This window comes from Eurosta solidaginis, chromosome X, assembly GCF_040869045.1.
Source record: "Eurosta solidaginis isolate ZX-2024a chromosome X, ASM4086904v1, whole genome shotgun sequence".
NCBI classification, from domain to species: Eukaryota; Metazoa; Arthropoda; class Insecta; order Diptera; family Tephritidae; genus Eurosta; species Eurosta solidaginis.
The window spans coordinates 31,177,509-31,196,992 of record NC_090324.1 but is presented as its reverse complement, the minus strand read 5'-3'; the positions used below and the strand labels follow the sequence as shown (position 1 = coordinate 31,196,992).

General features: G+C 40.4%; 2 protein-coding genes across 24 annotated transcripts in view; both read right to left on the bottom strand.

Moving 5' to 3' along the window:
- Positions 1–19,484, bottom strand: part of zfh2 (Zn finger homeodomain 2) — a 2,927,436-nt gene that overhangs the window by 2,718,307 nt on the left and 189,645 nt on the right. The window lies entirely within an intron of this gene.
- LOC137234204 (uncharacterized) lies at positions 486–3,389 on the bottom strand. Its single transcript, XM_067757809.1, has 2 exons — positions 1,792–3,389; positions 486–1,431 (listed from the first exon to the last, which is right to left on the bottom strand). Exons 1-2 carry the CDS (start codon positions 3,191–3,193, stop codon positions 527–529), a joined length of 2,307 nt encoding a protein of 768 aa, XP_067613910.1. The 5' UTR covers positions 3,194–3,389; the 3' UTR covers positions 486–526.

The window sequence follows — 19,484 nt, the reverse complement described above, 5'->3', positions numbered from 1 at the left end:
AAAAAAAACGAGATAAGAGGAGAGCCCCGCAAAGTTCTAGTTTTGGTAACGACTGTTTCTTAATTGGGGCTACTCTGGACTTTGCAGTGAGTAATTGAACAGAAACCTCTCCGAACTTGGTAACTGTGCGGGTGTATATTGCACATCCATATGCTCTTATCGAAGCATCACAAAAGCCATGCAACTGAAGAGACTGGGTGTCTGTCGACAGGCAATACCTCGGTACTTTGAGCGATGATAAGTTGGATATGTTTGTGAGAAAATTTTTCCAAGCCGAATGAATATTCTGAGGCACGGATTCATCCCACTCCAGCTTAAGCATCCAAGTTTCCTGCAACAAAATTTTAGATAAAATCACAATAGGAGCCAACAAACAAGTGGATCGAACAAAGATGATGCAATTGAAAGGATGGTTCGCTTCGTTATTCGACTTGGTGGTCCTTTCTTCGGTTCAAACGAAAACAACAATATATCCTGTGCTTGGTCCCATCGCATACCTAAGGCGCTGGTAACAGATTCGTCCAAGTTAAGATTTTTGTCTAATTTGATGATGGTTTGAATGCCATTTTGATAATTCGAATCCACCCAACGCTAACAAGCCTATCAACTCTTCCTTTAATTGTAGAAGTTCAGTTAAATCATTTGAGCCACACAACAAATCATCGACGTAAAATGATGATTTAACGATCTTAGATCCAAGTGGAAACTGATCTTGATGTTGCTCAGCCAAATATAGTAAACTTTGTATGGCCAGATACGGTGCCGACGCCATTCCATAAGTTACCGTGTTGAGTTGATAGGTACGAATTTCTTCCGCCGGTGAGCTCCTCCACAAAATGTATTGAAAACGCCTATCACTGTGATCAACAAGTACTTGTCTGTACATCTTTACTATATCGGCAGTAAGTACGAATCTGTATAGACGAAAACGAAGAAGGAGAAGAATTAACTCACTTTGAAGAGTGGGGCCAACCAACTGAATGCCGTTAAGAGATTTCTGTGATGTGGTTCGACAAGAAGCGTCAAAAACGACACGAAGTTTTGTTGTTGTGCTGGTGGGCTTCAAAACACAATGATGTGGGATGTAATAGTGTGGTTCATTCAAATTTGGATTCTCCACGATGCTCATGTGTCCCAGTCGCTCGTATTCGGCCATAAAATCTACATATTGATCCTTTAAACTCGATGATTTTTCTAAGCGGCGTTCTTGAGAATTGAAGCGCCTTAGTGCTGTTGTGTACGAATCGCCTAAGCAGGAGGGATCATCCTTGAAGGGAATTTTTACGAATATTCGGCCAGTTTGATTTCTTGAAACAGTAGTCCTGTATAATTGCTCGCAAGTTGTTTGTTCGCGGGTCCAAGGCTCGGAATTAACTGGAACTTCTTCAATCCTCCATAATTTTTCCATTTTAACATCCACAGAATCGTTAGCTGAAAATAGACATGAACGTTGATGTGAATTATTGTTTGATCGGTAACGACCTGATAAAACCCATCCTAATAAAGTTTTTTGCAAAATTGGTAAATTGGTTCCGAGCCTGATTTGGCCCACTGACAAGAGGCTAAAGAAAGTTTCCGTACCCAACAACAAATCAATTTTTCTTGGTACGTAAAATTCGTCGTCTGCGAGAGCGATTTTACTTGGAATATTCCAAGAAGAAATATCTATTTGAGGGTCTGGTTGGTAAGCAATGTGAGGGGTTATGCAAAGTGTTAGCGGAAGCTCGAATTCACTTTGTTGCGATTTGACATTAATGGAGGTTTTGTATTTGATATTAGTTGAGGACTTACCGATGCCTTGGATTTCAATATTTTCCTTAAATTTAGGTAGCGACAAGCTTTGAGCAAATTCTTCAGTAATGAAATTCACCTGAGAGCATGAGTCCAACAAGGCCTTGCCGAGTCTATAATTGCCAAGCGAATCGCGCACTAGAATCTTGGCCGTTGCGAGGATGACTTGATCAGATGTCGAATTGTGCATGAGTGTGTGCACAGCTGCTTCCTGTGATAATGGACTCGTAGTAGACCCGCGATGGAGTAAGCTATGGTGCTGCTTTGAACAAACCTTGCATCTGTAGGATGAGGGGCATTGTGACACTTGATGTCCTTTAGCTAAGCAGTTGATGCAAAGTCCAATTTTCTTCACTTGTTCAAAACGATGAGTAGCATTGAGTGATTTGAAACGATCGCAATTATGGATTCTATGATGCGTATCCGAGCAAACGACACACGGTATCTTTGAGCAGGTGAAAGAATGTCCGCTTGTTTGGTTTTTTACCTTACTTGTGGTGGATTTATTACTACCTGGAAAGACCGATGATCCGACAGATGAAGTTTGCATCGATTCCAAATATTGGCAATGTCTTTCCAACACCTTCACACAATCATCCCATTTCGGCAACGTCTTGAAATCCAAGGATTCTTTCCACTTTTTGTTTGTTTGCTCGTCCGATTTCTGCAATACCAAGTAAATAAGCATAGCGTGAGAAATATCTTTATCGTTACCAAGATAGAGAAGTGACCCATAAATGGCAGATGCCTTATCGATAAGGCTTCTCAGCTGTGAAGGATTTGGTTTCGAAAGAGATGACAATTCAAATAAAGCAGAGATGTTTTCCAAAAAAATTAACGTTTTGTTATCGTACCTTTCCTTTAATCGCTCTAAAGCCTTGGGGTAATTTTCGTTAGTTACCTGGAACGCATCGACGGTTTCTAAAGCCTGACCTTGGAGTGAATTCCTCAAGTGGTTAAATTTTTCAATATTTGAAAGGCTATACTCCTTATCAATTACCTGCTTGAAGGAAACGATGAAATTCTGGTATTCGGAATATTTACCACTAAACGTTGGAAGTTTTAGTTTTGGAAATTTTGTGCTGTGATGCACAGCGCAGTTAGTTTCCGATAGAGAAATGTTGTGATCTTCTACCAGCTGTGTTTGGATTGCTAATTTTGTGGCGACGTATAACCCCTGAAGGTCGGCGCGCCCTCCAACTTCGGTATCCAATTTTTCTATATCAGTTTGGATGGAAAGAACCTGCTTGAAGTAGGATTCAAGAATACCCAAGCGACATTTATATTCGGCAGTTGAAAGAACTTTACCTCCGGTACGCAAACTAGCCTCAACAATGTTCCTAATGCGTGTAATATTTTTCTTAGTATTTGCGCGTTGTTGCTTTAGTTCATCCAAAGACATTTTGACGGCTATTAAATTTTAAAAGTCAATAAGTAAATCAGAGTCGGGTGCGTGGAAATATGCGGTTTTTACTGCAAGCAAACAACAGAAGCGGCCACCGTGGTGTGATGGTAGCGTGCTCCGCCTATCACACCGTATGCCCTGGGTTCAACTCCCGGGCAAAGCAACATCAAAATTTTAGAAATAAGGTTTTTCAATTAGAAGAAAATTTTTCTAAGCGGGGTCGCCCCTCGTCAGTGTTTGGCAAGCGCTCCGGGTGTATTTCTGCCATGAAAAGCTCTCAGTGAAAACTCATCTGCCTTGCAGATGCCGTTCGGAGTCGGCATAAAACATATAGGTCCCCTCCGGCCAATTTGTAGGGAAAATCAAGAGGAGCACGACGCAAATTGGAAGAGAAGCTCGGCCATAGATCTCTTCGGAGGTTAACGCGCCTTACATTTATTTTATTTTTAAACAACAGAAGCGCCAATTCAACCTAGTTGTAGCGATTGTGACGTAGACTGTCAAGCAGCAATGTCCGCGATGAGTGAGGGTTGAAGCGACGGCAGCAGAGAAATGCGGTTTTTACTGCAAAGCAAAAACAGCTGTAGAGCGATAATGGCGTGGATTTGCAAGCGGCAATTTCCAATATGAGCAGTGTTGTAGCGACAGCAATAATGATTACGAGAGCAAAGACGATGATTGCTTGTAGCAGAATGTAGAAATATTAATTTGTAGCGGCTGACGATGTCCACGATGGTACGTCCAACGATGGCGATGAGTGGTCTAACGCTGACCACTAGTGCCCAACTTAATGTGTTACTTACGAAATTCGAGCCCCACGTTGGGCGCCAAACTATGTACGGTTAAAAGCGTTTTTCTAACCAATGCACAAACGTATTCTATGTGAAAACGATCCGAAAAGATGACGAAGTGAACACACGGTGGTCAGCTGTTAGACTAACTTTTATTTTGTAAATTCACTTTCCTAAATACATAATTTTCAATAGTGAGCCCAGACAAATTCTCTTATACAAAAAACAATACAATTGTTGCTGCATTCATAATTGCACTTTCCAGCACCTAATAAGTATGTATATGTCTATGTACATATGATTTTTAAGCAATGCAAATGAGCTGACAAAGAGACTGGGAAATTAACAATAGTTGAGTGACTGGCGTTAGACTACACCAATAACATGTACTAGCATAACTGCCAGCAAATATCGGTAATTCAGGCGAATGACCGCGATAGCCGTGGCCTCCAATTATAACTTAAAGAAAATAGAGTTTTAAATTGTGTGAGCTAACTGGCAATGCAGTGCTTCTTAATCGGTGACCCAACATAATTTTTGAAATGGTTTTTGAAATTTTTGTATTTTTTTGTAGATTTTCCAAATTTAAAAAAATTTTTTTTTTTTTTGTAATGGTTTTTAATCTTTTGTACTTTTTTTTGTAATTTTTGATTTTAAACTTTTTGTGCTATTTTTTTGATTTTATATTTTTGTAGAATTTTAAATTTGTATTTTTTGTAGATTTTTCAATGTTTTTTTAAAAATTTTTTTTGAAGGGTTTTTGGTAAATTTTTTATTTTTTTTTGTATCTTTTTTAAAATTTTTATATTTTTTTGTAATGGTTTTTATGTTTTATATTTTTTTTGTAAGAATTTTTAAATGTTTTGTATTTTTTGTAAATGGCTTTTAAATTTTTGTATTTTTCTTTTGTAGATTTTTGATTTTTTAAATTTTTTTGTAGATTTTCTTTTTTTGTAGATAGGTTTTTAACTTTTATATTTTTTTGTAATTTTTTGTAAATAATTCATTTTTTCATTATTTTTTAAATTTTGTGATGGGCTTCTTTTTTTCTTCTTTAATTTGAGCACCCACGCCTGTTGGGAGGCTTGCCTCCTTTCGGCCACACACCGTTTTTACAGGGCTTCGGCTCACGGTCGCCATATCGAGGATCCGTTTTAGGATCCAGGAGAAACTAGCGCTCTAATGCGCTCCCGTCCCACACACGCACTACTTACAACTTTTTATTTTGTTATTTGAAATAATGTAGATTTGGTTTAGTTTCTAAAGTATATTATTTTCTTTATTTAAACTTTGTTTTTTGCACTCTTTGTTCGTTACAACTTTTATTCTTAGGTTAAGCTGTATTTACAAAACTTTCTTTTCTAGTGCACTCTTTTTATAAACTTTATGTACAACTTTTCATTTTTCTTTCTGGTACAGTGTACTTTTTTAATTGTTCACAACTGTCCACTACTTTTAATTAAATTCTTTTTTGCGTTTTCAAAATTGCGCGTGTTAATCTGGTGCCGGTCTTCTTCAGACTGAAAACTGCCGCTAACGCAACTCTGCGGTTCGGCATATTTTTTCTTACGTTGCTTAGCAACGAAATTAATAACGGCGTCGAGCAACGGCAGTTTCAACGAATCAAAAATTATCCATGTTGCTCAACTCCAACAATTTTAGTGATGCCAAGTGCATCTGATGTATGGTTGCATCTTGCACTTTTACAAAGGGGGAGTTGCCAGCTACAATTTAATGCAGTGAATTACTCTGGCACTACACCTACATAACATTGTTTGTGAATATGACCATAGTTTTTTGGGTATTTTAATGTAGAGAAGGATTTTGATTAGTCCTTTAAATTTATTTACAGCTTATAGCTGTTAAAAATTTCAATTAAAAGGTGCATTGCAAAGAGCTTGACTTTAACGGATCAGTTCAATGTATAATTTTGGTGCGGTCTTGCTACACAAAATTTGTGGCACGCTTCCGTGTGGAAGTGTAGCATAAAAGTAAAATCCCTATTCACCGCTTTTTGCAAATTTTCAACGACAGCACTCTTCACAGCAGATTCGAAGAACGGTACTTTTGACATAGCGGCTACGGTTACCACTTCGATCCATTTATACAAAGCTGGTGCTTTTTGTTTATGTTTGGTCTGAAGGCCACTTTTCCTCCAGTCTGGTTCTTTGTACGGAAGCGGGAGCCAAAGTGATAAAAAATAGATATGTTTGCGCCACTAAAATATAGACTTAAACCAAGACCGATTAACAAAATTATAGATTTTTCTTCAAGATATCACATTGCAATGCATATTCAGGCGGCTTTTTAGCCGAAGTGTCAGCCGATATCAAAACTATGAAATAGAAGATTTATTTTTATGTGTGTATATCTTTTTCATAGTAGGGGAATAGGATCACTTAACACACGTTCTCAGATTTTTTAGCACAAGTAAATAATTATCACAGCATTTTAAGACGGAGCTAGACACAATTGACAAATAAGCGATTGAATAAGCGGGCCTGAACCGGATAAAAAATAAATAAAAACAAATAAAGTGGCTCACAGCTTATTTCGTGCAGCTACAGAAAAAAACTGTAGAGTTATATAGAAAGGAAGCTAGTGACGGTGTCAAAAAAAATTCAAATGCAGTTTTAATAAAAATATGCTGCCATTTGAACAAATACTTAATTTTCATGTGTTTACACGTTTATTTAATAAAAACTAAAATTATCTCAAAAACTAAGGTCACAGCTTATGTCGTGCGCTGCGCCTGGCCTTAGAAAAAACTACTTTTTCTTTAGTTTAGTACCTCGTATGACCACCTTTTTGTTAAATAACATCTTCAAGATAATTTTTCATAGATGCAATTAGTTCTTGAGCTGCTTCGGGTGGTACATTATGTCTTTCTTCGACAAGAGTAGTTTTTAAATCGCTAATCTTACTAATCTGTCTTTGCCGTGTAACCGATTCCAAAATTGACCACAAATTTTCAATGGCATATAAGGCTAGAGATTTTGGAAGTGGATTCATGAGGTGTGGACAGCTCCATATGACCCATGCCTGCACAATCCCGGCACAATCCAGGATATGTGTTAAGGGTATTTGCCTTGGTTATTGCGAAATCTTTTGTTTATTGGTTCTAGTTATATTGAATTTCTTTTGTTTGTTGCTTGTAGTTAGATTGAATTTCTTTTTTCTTCTGTACTCCTTGAATGCTCTTAGATTTTAAAATTTTGCTATAAAATTTGCTATAACATTTTCTTTTTGATTGTTGTATTTGCTTGTAATATTCTTTTAGGCGTTTTCGTATTTATGTACATGTTTTTATGGGTGCAGTGCAATAACGCACCCATCCTAACACCGCGGGTGCTGTTTCGTTTTACAAAGAGAAACAAAGCTCGTGCGCGTTAGTTCCAAAAAAAAAAGGAATAACGCCGTTCACCTTGAGTTTAGGTTGACCCGTAGACTGCGCCAAATAGATTTGTATACATACATAATTTTATAAGTATTTAAAATATGTTTTTAAAATATTATTTTCAAGAATATTTCTTAGAGTGAAAATTTTAGATACATCAAATGAGAATCTTAGCTGATTTTTTTTACGAATATAAGAAAACATTTCTCATACAAAGTTATTTAAAGTTTATAGCAGCAATTAAATAACATATACAATTAAAATTAAAATTCGATTTGGATACTGTAAGAGGTTAAACCCTTGCCTATCCAGAATCAGCTCCGACATAAAATATGTAAGTCCTGCTTTTAATGAGTCCTCACACGACACAAACTATCTCTTTAATTGCAATGTGGAACCAACGCTTCCCTCACCCTGGTCCACACCTGTTGAAATTGTCACCCTAAACTCCAGTTAGAGGATGTTGGTTAAATATTTCTTCCTTGAATATTTGAGGTGTGGTCTATTTGAAATATATGGAATTGAAATTAATGAGATCAATTCGGGCGAGAGTTGACGATTTTCCATGGAATGCTCGTCATTGTACCTCTAAGCCGTAAGTAAGATATGTCTGTTTAAGCACTTGCGGTGGTGGCAGCCAATGTGCAAAGTATGAAATATACACTAAAAAATAATTTCCTCAGATGATAAATATACTGTTCGATTTCTATTTTCTCACTGACATTTATTTCAGAAAAAGCGTTTTACAAATTATTTAAAATCTATGAGCACTAAACTAATCGAATACAATTATAACAAGTATAAAAATTGAAAAGTATAAAAAAGTTGTTTAACGCTGCAAGTAGTAGTGCCCTATTCAAAGTTTGTTACACTGCTCTCCACTTAAGTCTGATCGTCCCGATTAGACATACAATTCTTCGACCATATGGTGCCAATCTTTCCAATTGAACTACTTTGACTTTTCCTTGTCCGGGCTGGCTTCGCTTTATACGATACACAACGTCGTTCAATCTTTTAATAACCTTATATGGACCTTCCCACGATGCTTGCAGTTTTAGAGAAATGCCTTTCTTTCTCTGTGGATTATACAGTAGTACCAAGTCATCTTCTTTGAACCCTTCTGAATTTACAGCTCTATCAAATCGATCTTTCATCTTGTCACTCTTTATCCGCATATGTTCCCTCACATTACGATGCAACTCATCCATTTCACTCTGCACCATTTCCCAATAACTGTTATCTCCCATTGCAGGGGCAACACCTTTCCCAAATACTAAATCACACGGAAGCCTCAAATCGCTACAAAAAAGTGTTCTTGCAGGCGATTGTCCGGTAGTATCGTGCACAGCGGAGCGATAAGCCAATAGGAATATTTGGTTATGTTTGTCCCAATTTTGTTGACACGTCCCCACTACCTTTCGCAAGTGTTCTTCAAAAGTACGGTTAAATCTTTCAACCATTCCATCTGACTGTGGGTGCAGAGGTGTTGTGCGCGTTTTCTTAATTCCCAACAAACAACACATCTCACTGAATACTGAGCTCTCAAAGTTTCTTCCTTGGTCTGAATGCATCTCAATTGGCACTCCAAACCTGGCTACCCAGTTTTGCACGAAAACCTCTGCAATGGATTTTGCCTCCTGGTTTGGTAACGCGTAAACTTCCGGCCATTTACTGAAGTAATCCATAACGACTAATACATATTTGTTGCCAGAGTCACTAACTGGAAACGGACCTGCAACATCCATTGCCACTCGCTCAAACGGTGCCCCCGCATTGTATTGTTGTAATTTACCTCGACTTCTGGTGTGTGGACCCTTCGCTACCATACACCGTGCGCAGTTTCGAATCCATTCTTCAACTGATTTTCTACAGTTTACCCAGTAAAATCGCTGTTTAATTTTCTCCAGGGTTTTAGTCACACCCAAATGACCTCCACTAAACCCGTTGTGGAATTCCTCTAATACGGTTTTAACTCTGGATTTTGGAACTATGATGAAATTACGAGTATGTTTTCCGTCTTCACTTTCCCATACGCGATGAAGAACTCCATCAATTATTTTAAGGCTATTCCACTGGGCCCAGTATGCCTTAGCTGCAGAACTTTGTGGTGCAATTGCAGTTTTAGATGGTCTATCTCCAGCTTCTTTGGCTTCCATCATTTTCCCTATGTCCACATCACTCAGTTGACTATTTCTTATTGCGTGAAAGTCCAATCATCATCGGGTTGTATTTGCATTAGCCTTATGTCTATTTTGCCTTCGGACCTTTCAACTTTGGAACAATGCCTACACTCTATGGCACACGGTCGTCGCGATAGCGCATCAGCATTTCCATTTTGTTCCCAATTACGATGCTCAATATCAAATTCATAATTTTGCAGCCTTTCAATCCAACGTGCAACTTGTCCCTCTGGTTGCTTAAACTGGAGTAGCCATCTCAATGCTGCGTGATCCGTTCTAAGATGAAATCTTTGTCCATAAAGATATTTGTGGAAATGTTTTACACAGTCCACCACAGCTAGCAGTTCCCGTCTAGTTACACAATAATTCATTTATGCCTTTCCAAGGATCCTGCTATAATACGCGATCACTTTTTCTTGACCATTTATTATCTGGGATAATACTCCTCCTCTCCCATATGCGCTAACGTCTGTATCCAAAACGACCATTTCTCCCTGCACCGGATAAGCTAGCATAGGCGCGGTACAAAGTAGTTCTTTCAGTCGCTGGAATGCTTCCTCTTGTTCCTTGTGCCAAACAAAGGTGCAATTTTTATTAGTGAGATTGTGAAGACTTCTAGCAACATTGGCGAATCCAGCTACAAAACGTCGGTAGTACGTACACAGTCCTAGAAAACTTCGAACTTCGTGCACGTTTTCCGGTCGGGGCCAATCTTTTACTGACTGTATCTTATCCTGATCTGTCTGAACACCTTCAGTTGTCACCTTATGTCCAAGATACGTGACCTCTGACTGGAAAAATGAGCATTTCATCGGATTTAATCGTAGTCCTGCGGATGCTATGCGCTGAAAAACTTCTTCTAACTTTTCCAAATGGTCATTGAAATTTTTACCCATAACGATGATATCATCGAAATAGACTAAGCACGTTTTCCAGTGGAGTCCTTTCAGCACGTTCTCCATCAGGCGCTCAAATGTTGCTGGGGCATTGCATAAACCAAATGGCATCACGGAAAACTGCCACAACCCTTCACCAATGCTGAATGCTGTCTTCTCACGGTCGCAATCCTCAATCTCCACCTGCCAGTAACAGCTTTTTAGATCCAGTGTTGAAAAACATTTTGCGCCGGATAATGTGTCGAGAGTATCATCTATCCGTGGTAAAGGATAGCTGTCCTTTTTCGTGACCTCGTTAAGTTTCCGGTAATCAACACAAAACCGAGTGCTACCATCTTTCTTTTTAACCAACACAACAGGTGAACTCCAGGGACTTACTGATGGCTCAATTACTCCATTTTCCTGCATGTCCTGTATAATTTGTTTTGCTTCTTCACGTTTTGCTAGTGGAACTCTACGTGGAGCTTGGCGAATTGGTTTTGAATCTCCTGTATCTATTCGATGCTTCACAATGGCAGTTCTACCAGTTTTCCCACTGCCCACAGCGAATATGCTGCTGTATTTTTCCAACAATCCCTTAGCTTTTACCCTATCATTTTCTTTCATACCAAGCACCCAAGTCTTTAAAAAGCTAGGAGCCTCTCCGCTTGCTTCCTGGAATCCGTCGCATCCTGTTTGAGGGCTCTCGCAATTCACTATGGCTTCCACAGGCTGGCATTTCCCAATTACAATCCCCTTATTCAATATAACTGTTGAATTAAAATTATTTAGTACTCTTACCGGAACCCGAATACCGTTTCCAGTATGCACCAGTGTTCTTGCAATGGCTACACTTGTTTCCTTCAGCAGCTTCAATAACGCAAACTTCGCCCACTCCGCAGCTTCCTTCCACATTAGTCCATACAACTGTTTATGACTTTGGGGGAATCCGTTGACGATGACTTAAGCTGACCTTCCGTGCCTGAACACTGTGCGCACACCCGGTTATAAGAGGTATATCAATATTTTGACACAATATCAGTTTCCTTTTCAAATCCAATGTAAAACCATGATGCAGCATAAAATCTACGCCAATTATAAGTTCATCCACAATTTCAGCTGTAGCAGTTCGGAGCTTGAACCCAACTAATGGTTCTACAATACCCTTTACCATATTTGACCGGATGATTGAATTCGCTGCACCTGTGTCCAAACTAAGTACCATGCATCGACCATTGACAGTTCCCCTCACCGACAAGTTATTGCTTTCCCGTCCAATATTAGAAACGGGAACTATGGAGCATTCTGTTGTGGGAACCAACTCAAGCTCCTTTGAGGTGGTTCGTTTTAGTTTAACGGCTGCTGTTTTGGTATATCCCCATTATTAGTTCCACAGCTTTGTCTTCTTTCACCAAAGCTCACCTTGGATTGGCCTCGTGTTGTACTACAATTTCGGGCAATATGGCCAGTCATCCCGCAGTTATAGCACTTGATATCCGCACTGCTGCGCCGGTTAAACTTAGATAAGGTCTCTTGTATTACATCTTTTATGGTTGCCTCCAAGGAGTTGGACTTTTCAATTTCAATCTGATGAACCTTGTGTGCTGGCTTGCTGCTGTCTCTTGCGTCAGTGCAAAAGATACTGTTTCAGCAAACGTTCCTTTCGGTGTTGAGTACGCTGCTCGTTTCGTGTCGGAATCTAGTATACCTCTCGCGAATGCTTGATACTTCATCTTCTCTATGAACTCCGCAGATTCCTTAGTGTACGCTAAGTGCGCTAGCCGCTCGATCTTTGTTGCGTACTCCTGCAGAGTTTCACCTACTTTTTGGAAGCAGTTAGTTAGTTCCATTTGGAATACTTGTTGCCTATGGTCACTACCATAGCGCCTTTCTACTGCCGCCATTAAAGCATCGTAATTACCCAGCTCGACTTCCGGAACAGACTGCAGTACTTCAGCAGCAGAACCTGTAAGTGAAACAACCAATGCAGCGACCTTGTCTGCGGTACTCCAACGATTTGCTGTTGCTGTTGTCTCGAACTGAAGCTTAAAGATTGTGAAAGGCACACCACCGTCGAAATTTGGAGGCTTTACCTTGAATCCACTGAATAAAAAATTGGGATGAGTTGATTGTACCTCACCGATACGAGTTTTCATTGCATCTACTTCAGCTTCAATACTTCCTGCTTTCTCTTGTAATTCTACAATTTGTGCATCTCGTGTTTGATGTTACATGCAACTTCTGTGCTTCTAGCTGGGAAAGCATTTGCGAAATGCGAGTATCCAGCTGCGAATTTATCTGCAACGATACCTCCGATGATATTTGAGAAGTCAACTGAGACACCTTTGACGAAATTTGTGATATTGCATTCATAATCATATTCACGTCCATACCTCTTGAAGAACTCATAGCTTCTGCTTTTTCCTCAGTTCCAGTGGGGATTGCCTCCGTTTCCAGCTTGAACATATATTCGTCCACACTAATGTTCTCCGACTCCATAGCTTCACGCAATCGTGCTTGTAATTCTATTTTATTTCCAGAAGTAGATAAACTATGTTTTCCAATTCCTTCTTAAGTTGGGGAATCTTAAGCTCACTCAACTTTGCCATTTTCATAAAAATAAAATTATTTTGAGTATCCCACGTCGACACCAATTGTTACGATTTCTATTTTCTCACTGACATTTATTTCAGAAAAAGCGTTTTACAAATTATTTAAAATCTATGAGCACTAAACTAATCGAATACAATTATAACAAGTATAAAAATTGAAAACTATAAAAAAGTTGTTTAACGCTGCAAGTAGTAGTGCCCTATTCAAAGTTTGTTACAATAGGAAAATAATTTTTTTCTTCAATTTGTTATAGGAGTTTTTATAATAATGAAGAAATTTTACATACATATTAGATAGGTCTTTCGCTTCTTTTTAAGAAATGAAAAATGATATCTGTGATCCATATTTAAAGAGTTTCAATAGCTTCAGGAGAAGGGGGGGGGGGGGGGGGGGGGTTCTGTCAGGATCGGCTTAACAAAGCGGTAAGGGAATCCCAGCCCAAAAGGCTCACGATAATAATTGGGCCGACGCCAACGCGCAGCACCTCGCATGGGCTCAACCAATACAAACACAAGGGATGAGTCTTTCTTTGATTTTATTATCAGTAACAACCTTCGCATATTCAACTCTGTAGACAAGCCAACTTTTTACACCGCGAATAAGAGGGAAGTTATTGATATTGCTCTAGTTTCAGGGCCGTTCTCTGATTTTGTCAAGGAATAAAAGTTTCCAATGATAACTCCTACTCTGCCACATATACGTCACTTTTACTCTGCTTTTGCGACCCCACCACAGGGCGGCCTATAGGAATAGGGACAGGGACTGGAACTTTTGTAAACAGGTTCAGTCCTCAGTAGGTCGGGCCTACCGCTAAGAACTGATGAAGCGCCTATCTCAGACACGACGTTTGATTCCCTCCGTGAGCTGGAGTCATCATCAAAGATGGACGAAGCAGTGGATTTTGTCACCAAATCTTGTAACGCTGCCTTCACAGTAGCATGTCCGGAGATTAAGACAAGGGGTAACAAGACCCTATTGGTGGACCCCCGAAGTCCCCGTGCATTGGAAAAACAACGAAACAGACAGGGATATGGTCCCCCTACAGGGACGCCTTAAAATCGTTTAAGAAGTTTATCCAGAGATCCAATAGGGAATCTTGGAAGAACTTCACAAATAACATTCATTCTGAGGCCAACCGCTTACGAAAGGTTCTCTCTAAAAACCCCACACCTTAGTTGTATTTGTACAGCAACCGGAGACTAGGTAACATCTAGTGGCGAAATTCTAGAGACCTTGGTTAGTGCTCACATTCCAGGATACACCTTTCAACCAAATCTCCACACGCTACCACCTCAAGGATAGAGAAGGGACTTGCTTTCAAGGAATTCACGCTCGGCATTTTTCTCGACATAGAAGGGGCCTTAACAACGTTCGTCCAACAGTGGTTACGAATTCCCTGTGGTGCTGGGAGTGGAAGAGCCTCTTGGGGTATTCGTTGAACAAAGTCTAAAAAGGAGAACTATTATTTCTGCTAAAAAGGTATGCCAGCAGAGGCATCCCCCAAGGGGGTGTTCTTTCTCCTCTGGAACCTGACGGTGAACACACTATCTAGGCTACAGTCTACCGGCTGCCAGGTCAGTGCATATGCTGATGACATAGCCCTGATGGCTACTGGCAAACATCTTCCGGTGCTTAGCGAACTCTTGCAAAATGCACTGAACCTAACAAAAATCTGGTTTACGGAGTGTGGACTCAGCATGAGCAGTGCAAAAACTGAGATGGTGCTCGCAGACGCAATATACCAGAATTTATCCCCTCACAGCTAAATGGTAGGGCAATCGAACTCTCCACCGAGGTGAAATATCTCGGCGTTATTCTAGAAAAGAAGCTAGACTGGAGGCGAAATGTAAAAGAATGCTCCAGAAGGGACACACTGGCGCTATATGTCTGTAGGTCGGAAATTGGAAAAGGTGGGGTCTTCAGCCTCACATTGTACAGTGGATCTATACGGCAGTGGTGCGACTCTTGAGTCTCAAATGCCTTCAATAATAACTGCCTGGAATCCTGTCGTCTTGGAGGGCACCGCCTCCAAACCGTCGCCGTATTATACACTTTAGCCAATTTTTTCTGTCTTGGCGGTTAGCTTCGCCACACTTTAGAATTTATTTAATAGCAACTTAGATTAACGAGTATTAGGGTGCACCCTCCTTTTTTGACATTCGTTCGTTCGGACCAGTTGCACATTTTTATGGTTAAATAAACTTTCTTTTAGACTTTTAAAGTCGTTAAAATTACAGTATTTTTTTTTCTGGCTTCATGTTTTTATATAATACCGTTCAATTATGAATTTTCCTTTTCCTAAATTTATATTAAACATATACATATATATTAGTACATATTCTAAAATAATTTTACATATAGAATTCTTGTTCTGCCTTATTGGCATATGTTTTTACACTCAGCTGAGCAGAGCTCACAGAGTATATTAATTTTGTTCGCATAACGGTAATCTGTAACGGCATAAACTAATCGAGATATATATAGACTTCTATATATTAAAATGTTCTGGGCGAAAAAAGAAATTTATTTAGCCATGTCCGTCCGTCCGTTTGCCCGTTAACACGATAACTTGAGTAAATTTTGAGGTATCATGATGAAATTTGATACGTAGGTTCCTGGGCACTCATCTCAGATTGCTTTTTAAAATGAACGAAATCGGACTACAACTACGCGCACTTTTTCGATATCGAGAATTTCGGAAAACAGAAAAAGTGCGATAATTCATTACTAAATACGAATAAAGCGCTGAAATTTGGTAGGTGGGTTGACCTTATGACGTAAAATAGAAAGTACGAAAATTTTGGACAATGGGCGTGGAACTGCCCACTTTTAAAAGAAGGTAATTTAAAAGTTTTGCAAGCTGTAATTTGGCAGTCGTTGAAGATATCATAATGAAATTTGGCACGAACGTTACTGCTATTACTATATGATTCTTAAATAAAAATTATCAAAATCGGAAGATGAACACGCCCACTTTGAAAAAAAATTTTTTAAAAGACAAATTTTAACAAAAAATTGAATATCTTTACAGTATATAAGAAATTATGTCAACATTCAACTCCACTAATGCTATGGGGCAACAAAATACAAAAATAAAAGAAAATTTCAAAATGGGCGTGGCTCCGCCCTTTTTCTATAACGATAATTCTTTTCTGTGAAAATGGGCGAAATCGGTTGAAGCCACGCCCAGCCTCCAGATACCTGACGCCCTCTGCTTGTAATTAGTCTTGCTGGGATACTGGGGGCTATGTCCCAGCTGAGCTACCTTCCCCCATACTCGTCGGTATTTTTATGGATAAAAATAAAATAGAAAACAACCAAAATGGAGCTGAACAGCTCCCAATAGATCAGGTCGATTGCGACCTTTCGGTGCAAGCCGAATCAGCTATCGCCACAGACTTGCCGGAGCCTAATAGTCCCCTGCACGACGTGGAGATGGCAGATGTGAGGACTCTGCCGGATGCAAATAGGTAGAGACACAATCCACAGTCTGTCCGGAGAATAAAGAGAGGCTCCTTGCCTCTCCGGCGAAAAGCGATCAGCCTGGGCGGAATGCAGAGCGAGATCGGCTAAGTGGTGCCGCTCGAAAACGTCTCAAGCGATTATTGGCCATTGGGATTAGCTACAATGAAGCCAGGGGACTTGCCAAAAAACCCCTGGGATCGGTCCGTGGTGAGGGGTCAGCCAAGACAGGTCGCTCAGATAGCTCTACTCCACCAGAGAGAGCCCAAAAAGATGTCGCTGCCCACAGCTGGAAATACAAAAATATTGTAACGAATGTTAGCAGCACTGAGCGATGCTATCGTCTCTAAGCCGATGCTAAGCAGTGACGTGAATTCACATCCATAGATCAATCATTATATATCTACATAAACGAAACAATAATTGCGTCTACACATATGTACCATGTACGTATACGAGCAGCGGAGAGTCAATTCACAAACACATGCATATATCTGAGATACTCCTGAAAGTATGCAATGAGAAAAAATCATGAAATTGTAGTTACAGCTGAGAAGTTTGAGAGCTGCTGGACTAGTAGATTCTGGAAGCGCCTAGAAGATGCGAACGTTGAAATCCGAGAGTATAAAAGGCGGCAATTGTAGAGGCGCTGGAATTCAGTTTGATTTGAGATTTAGATTAAGACGCTATCTGGCGAGCAAGAGCAGTATTTTGATTAGTAGAGTTTCATTTGAGCTATCAATCAGTTTGGTTGTTAAGCAAGCCAGTTGCAAAATATAAGTGTTATTGTGAAGTACTTTAATAAAGGCAATTTTTCCATTGTTCAATATTATTGGAGTTATTTATTCAACAGTTTAGTGATTCGAACTTAGCAGAAGGACAAATAAGAGGATTTGCAGGAAATTCGTTACAATATTGTCATAACCTGTGGAAAGCTGTGCATCAAATGTCGAGGCAACCATGCCTCCCCATCGTGATGCAACAGCCAAGCAGTCGGCAACTTTCAGGGATGTCCTGAGTGGGGTAAGGCTGGGCATTATACCTCCCGACTATCCAGCCACGGTCTGGTCTTCAGGGGAACTGAAGGCCATCCTGGGAGAGGTGATGAGCCAAAAAGATGGTGCTATAAAGCCTACGTTTAGCGGTTGCATACCTCGCCCGTTCTCGCTTTCTATCACCTGCAGGAATGCAACCACCGCGTCGTGGCTAAGGGCTATCGCCACAAAGCTTACTCCAAGGCAAGGTGCCAAGGGTATACCACGTCGCATCATTCTCGTGAGGTACTTTAAGGAAGAGGAATGCCCCTCAAACGACGACATCTTGAGGTTAGCTTGTCGGCTTGAATACCAGGAACTGGAGAATCCTCAACCGGATTCGAAAGTCCAGGGTGGCGGAAGTTACTATAGCCGCCGATCCGTTGTCTGCGGAGCTATTAAAGCAACGCAAGTACTTGATGTTCTGTGGGTTTGACAGGGTCAAGTTAAGGCCCAAAAGCAAGCCATCCCTGCCCCTGGTAAATATAAATACCAGCGGCAGTGACAATAAGGGTGAGGGGGATAATACGGTTGACGATGACAAACCGTGCTGTTCGAAGAACCAGAAGGTATCTAGTAGGCATTTACCTACTGAACAGCAGGATTTGCCGAGTCAATCGGACACTCCCCAAAAACCTTCTCAAGAAGAGCCCAGTCCCTCTGGGTCTAGTGTTGGCCCACAGAGGCCAAAAAGGCAGCGACAGTCCACCAGCCTCTCCCCCAAAACCCGGCAACAAGGCAACCACCTCGTGGGAGCCCCAATGTCAGGAAAGGGAATAAAAAAGGACGAGGACGAACGGCTGAAGAAGCCGAAATGTCGCTTAACAATAGGGCAAGGAAGGTGGCTACACGTGGCCGCAGAGACCATAAATAGTGTTTCCCCTCCCTATCAAATCCCAAAAGCAAAGACGTCTGAAATGCCTTCAGGTGAATCTTCACCATGCTAAGGCAGCCTCAGACGTCCTAATTAAAAAATTTGCAGAAGAAGGTCTGGCAATAGCCTTCATCCAGGAGCCCTAGATTCAACACGGTGCCGTAAAAGGCCCGAACAGTACTGATGGTAAGTTAATTTATGCCACCAGTTCTCGCCCAATGGCGGCGATGCTTTTAAGCAACAAACTAATATTTCTTCCATTGTATTCGACATTGGTCACTTTCCGTAACACATGCCAGCTTTTAGAAATACCAGGAAAACGAACTGGGAGCTTTTCCGTTTTATTATTGAAATTCTTAGATCAGCATATATCAGGGAGGTCAATCTAAATAAACTCCCTCAGTGTAGGAATCAGTTCGTCCACCAGTCAGGGAAATCCACGGAGACGGCTATTCATAGTCTCACGGTAAAAATCGAAAATGCTCTAAAGTCAAAAAATATAGCCCTCTGCGCTTTTATTGACATATCATGGGCTTTCGATAACACAGCACATCAAGCTATCGAACAAGCTATGATTGACAAGGACATAAGCCCTATAATAATACGATGGGTGCTATCTATGTTAAAGAGTAGAAAAATTCATTTGGAACTGGGAGGGACAACTGAATCAATTGCGGCCACAAGAGCCTGTCCACAAGGAGGGGTGCTCTCCTCTCTCCTGTGAACCCTGGTCATTGATGACGTCCTTCAGTTAATGAAACCCAAGGGATTTGACACACAAGGATATGCAGATGACCTAGTTATTTGCATCACAGGGATGCACGAAGATACAATATCAGATCGCATGCAACAAGCCCTTTGCATCATAGAGACGTGGTGCGATACCAAAGGATTGTCTATAAATCCTAACAAAACAGTTATAGTGCCTTTCACCCGGAGAAGGAAAGTATCAATCCCAGAACCATCCCTGGGTGGTACAAAAATACAATTATCAATGGAGGCTAAATATCTAGGGGTCACACTAGATAGAACCCTCACGTGGAATGCTCATTTGGATGCTAT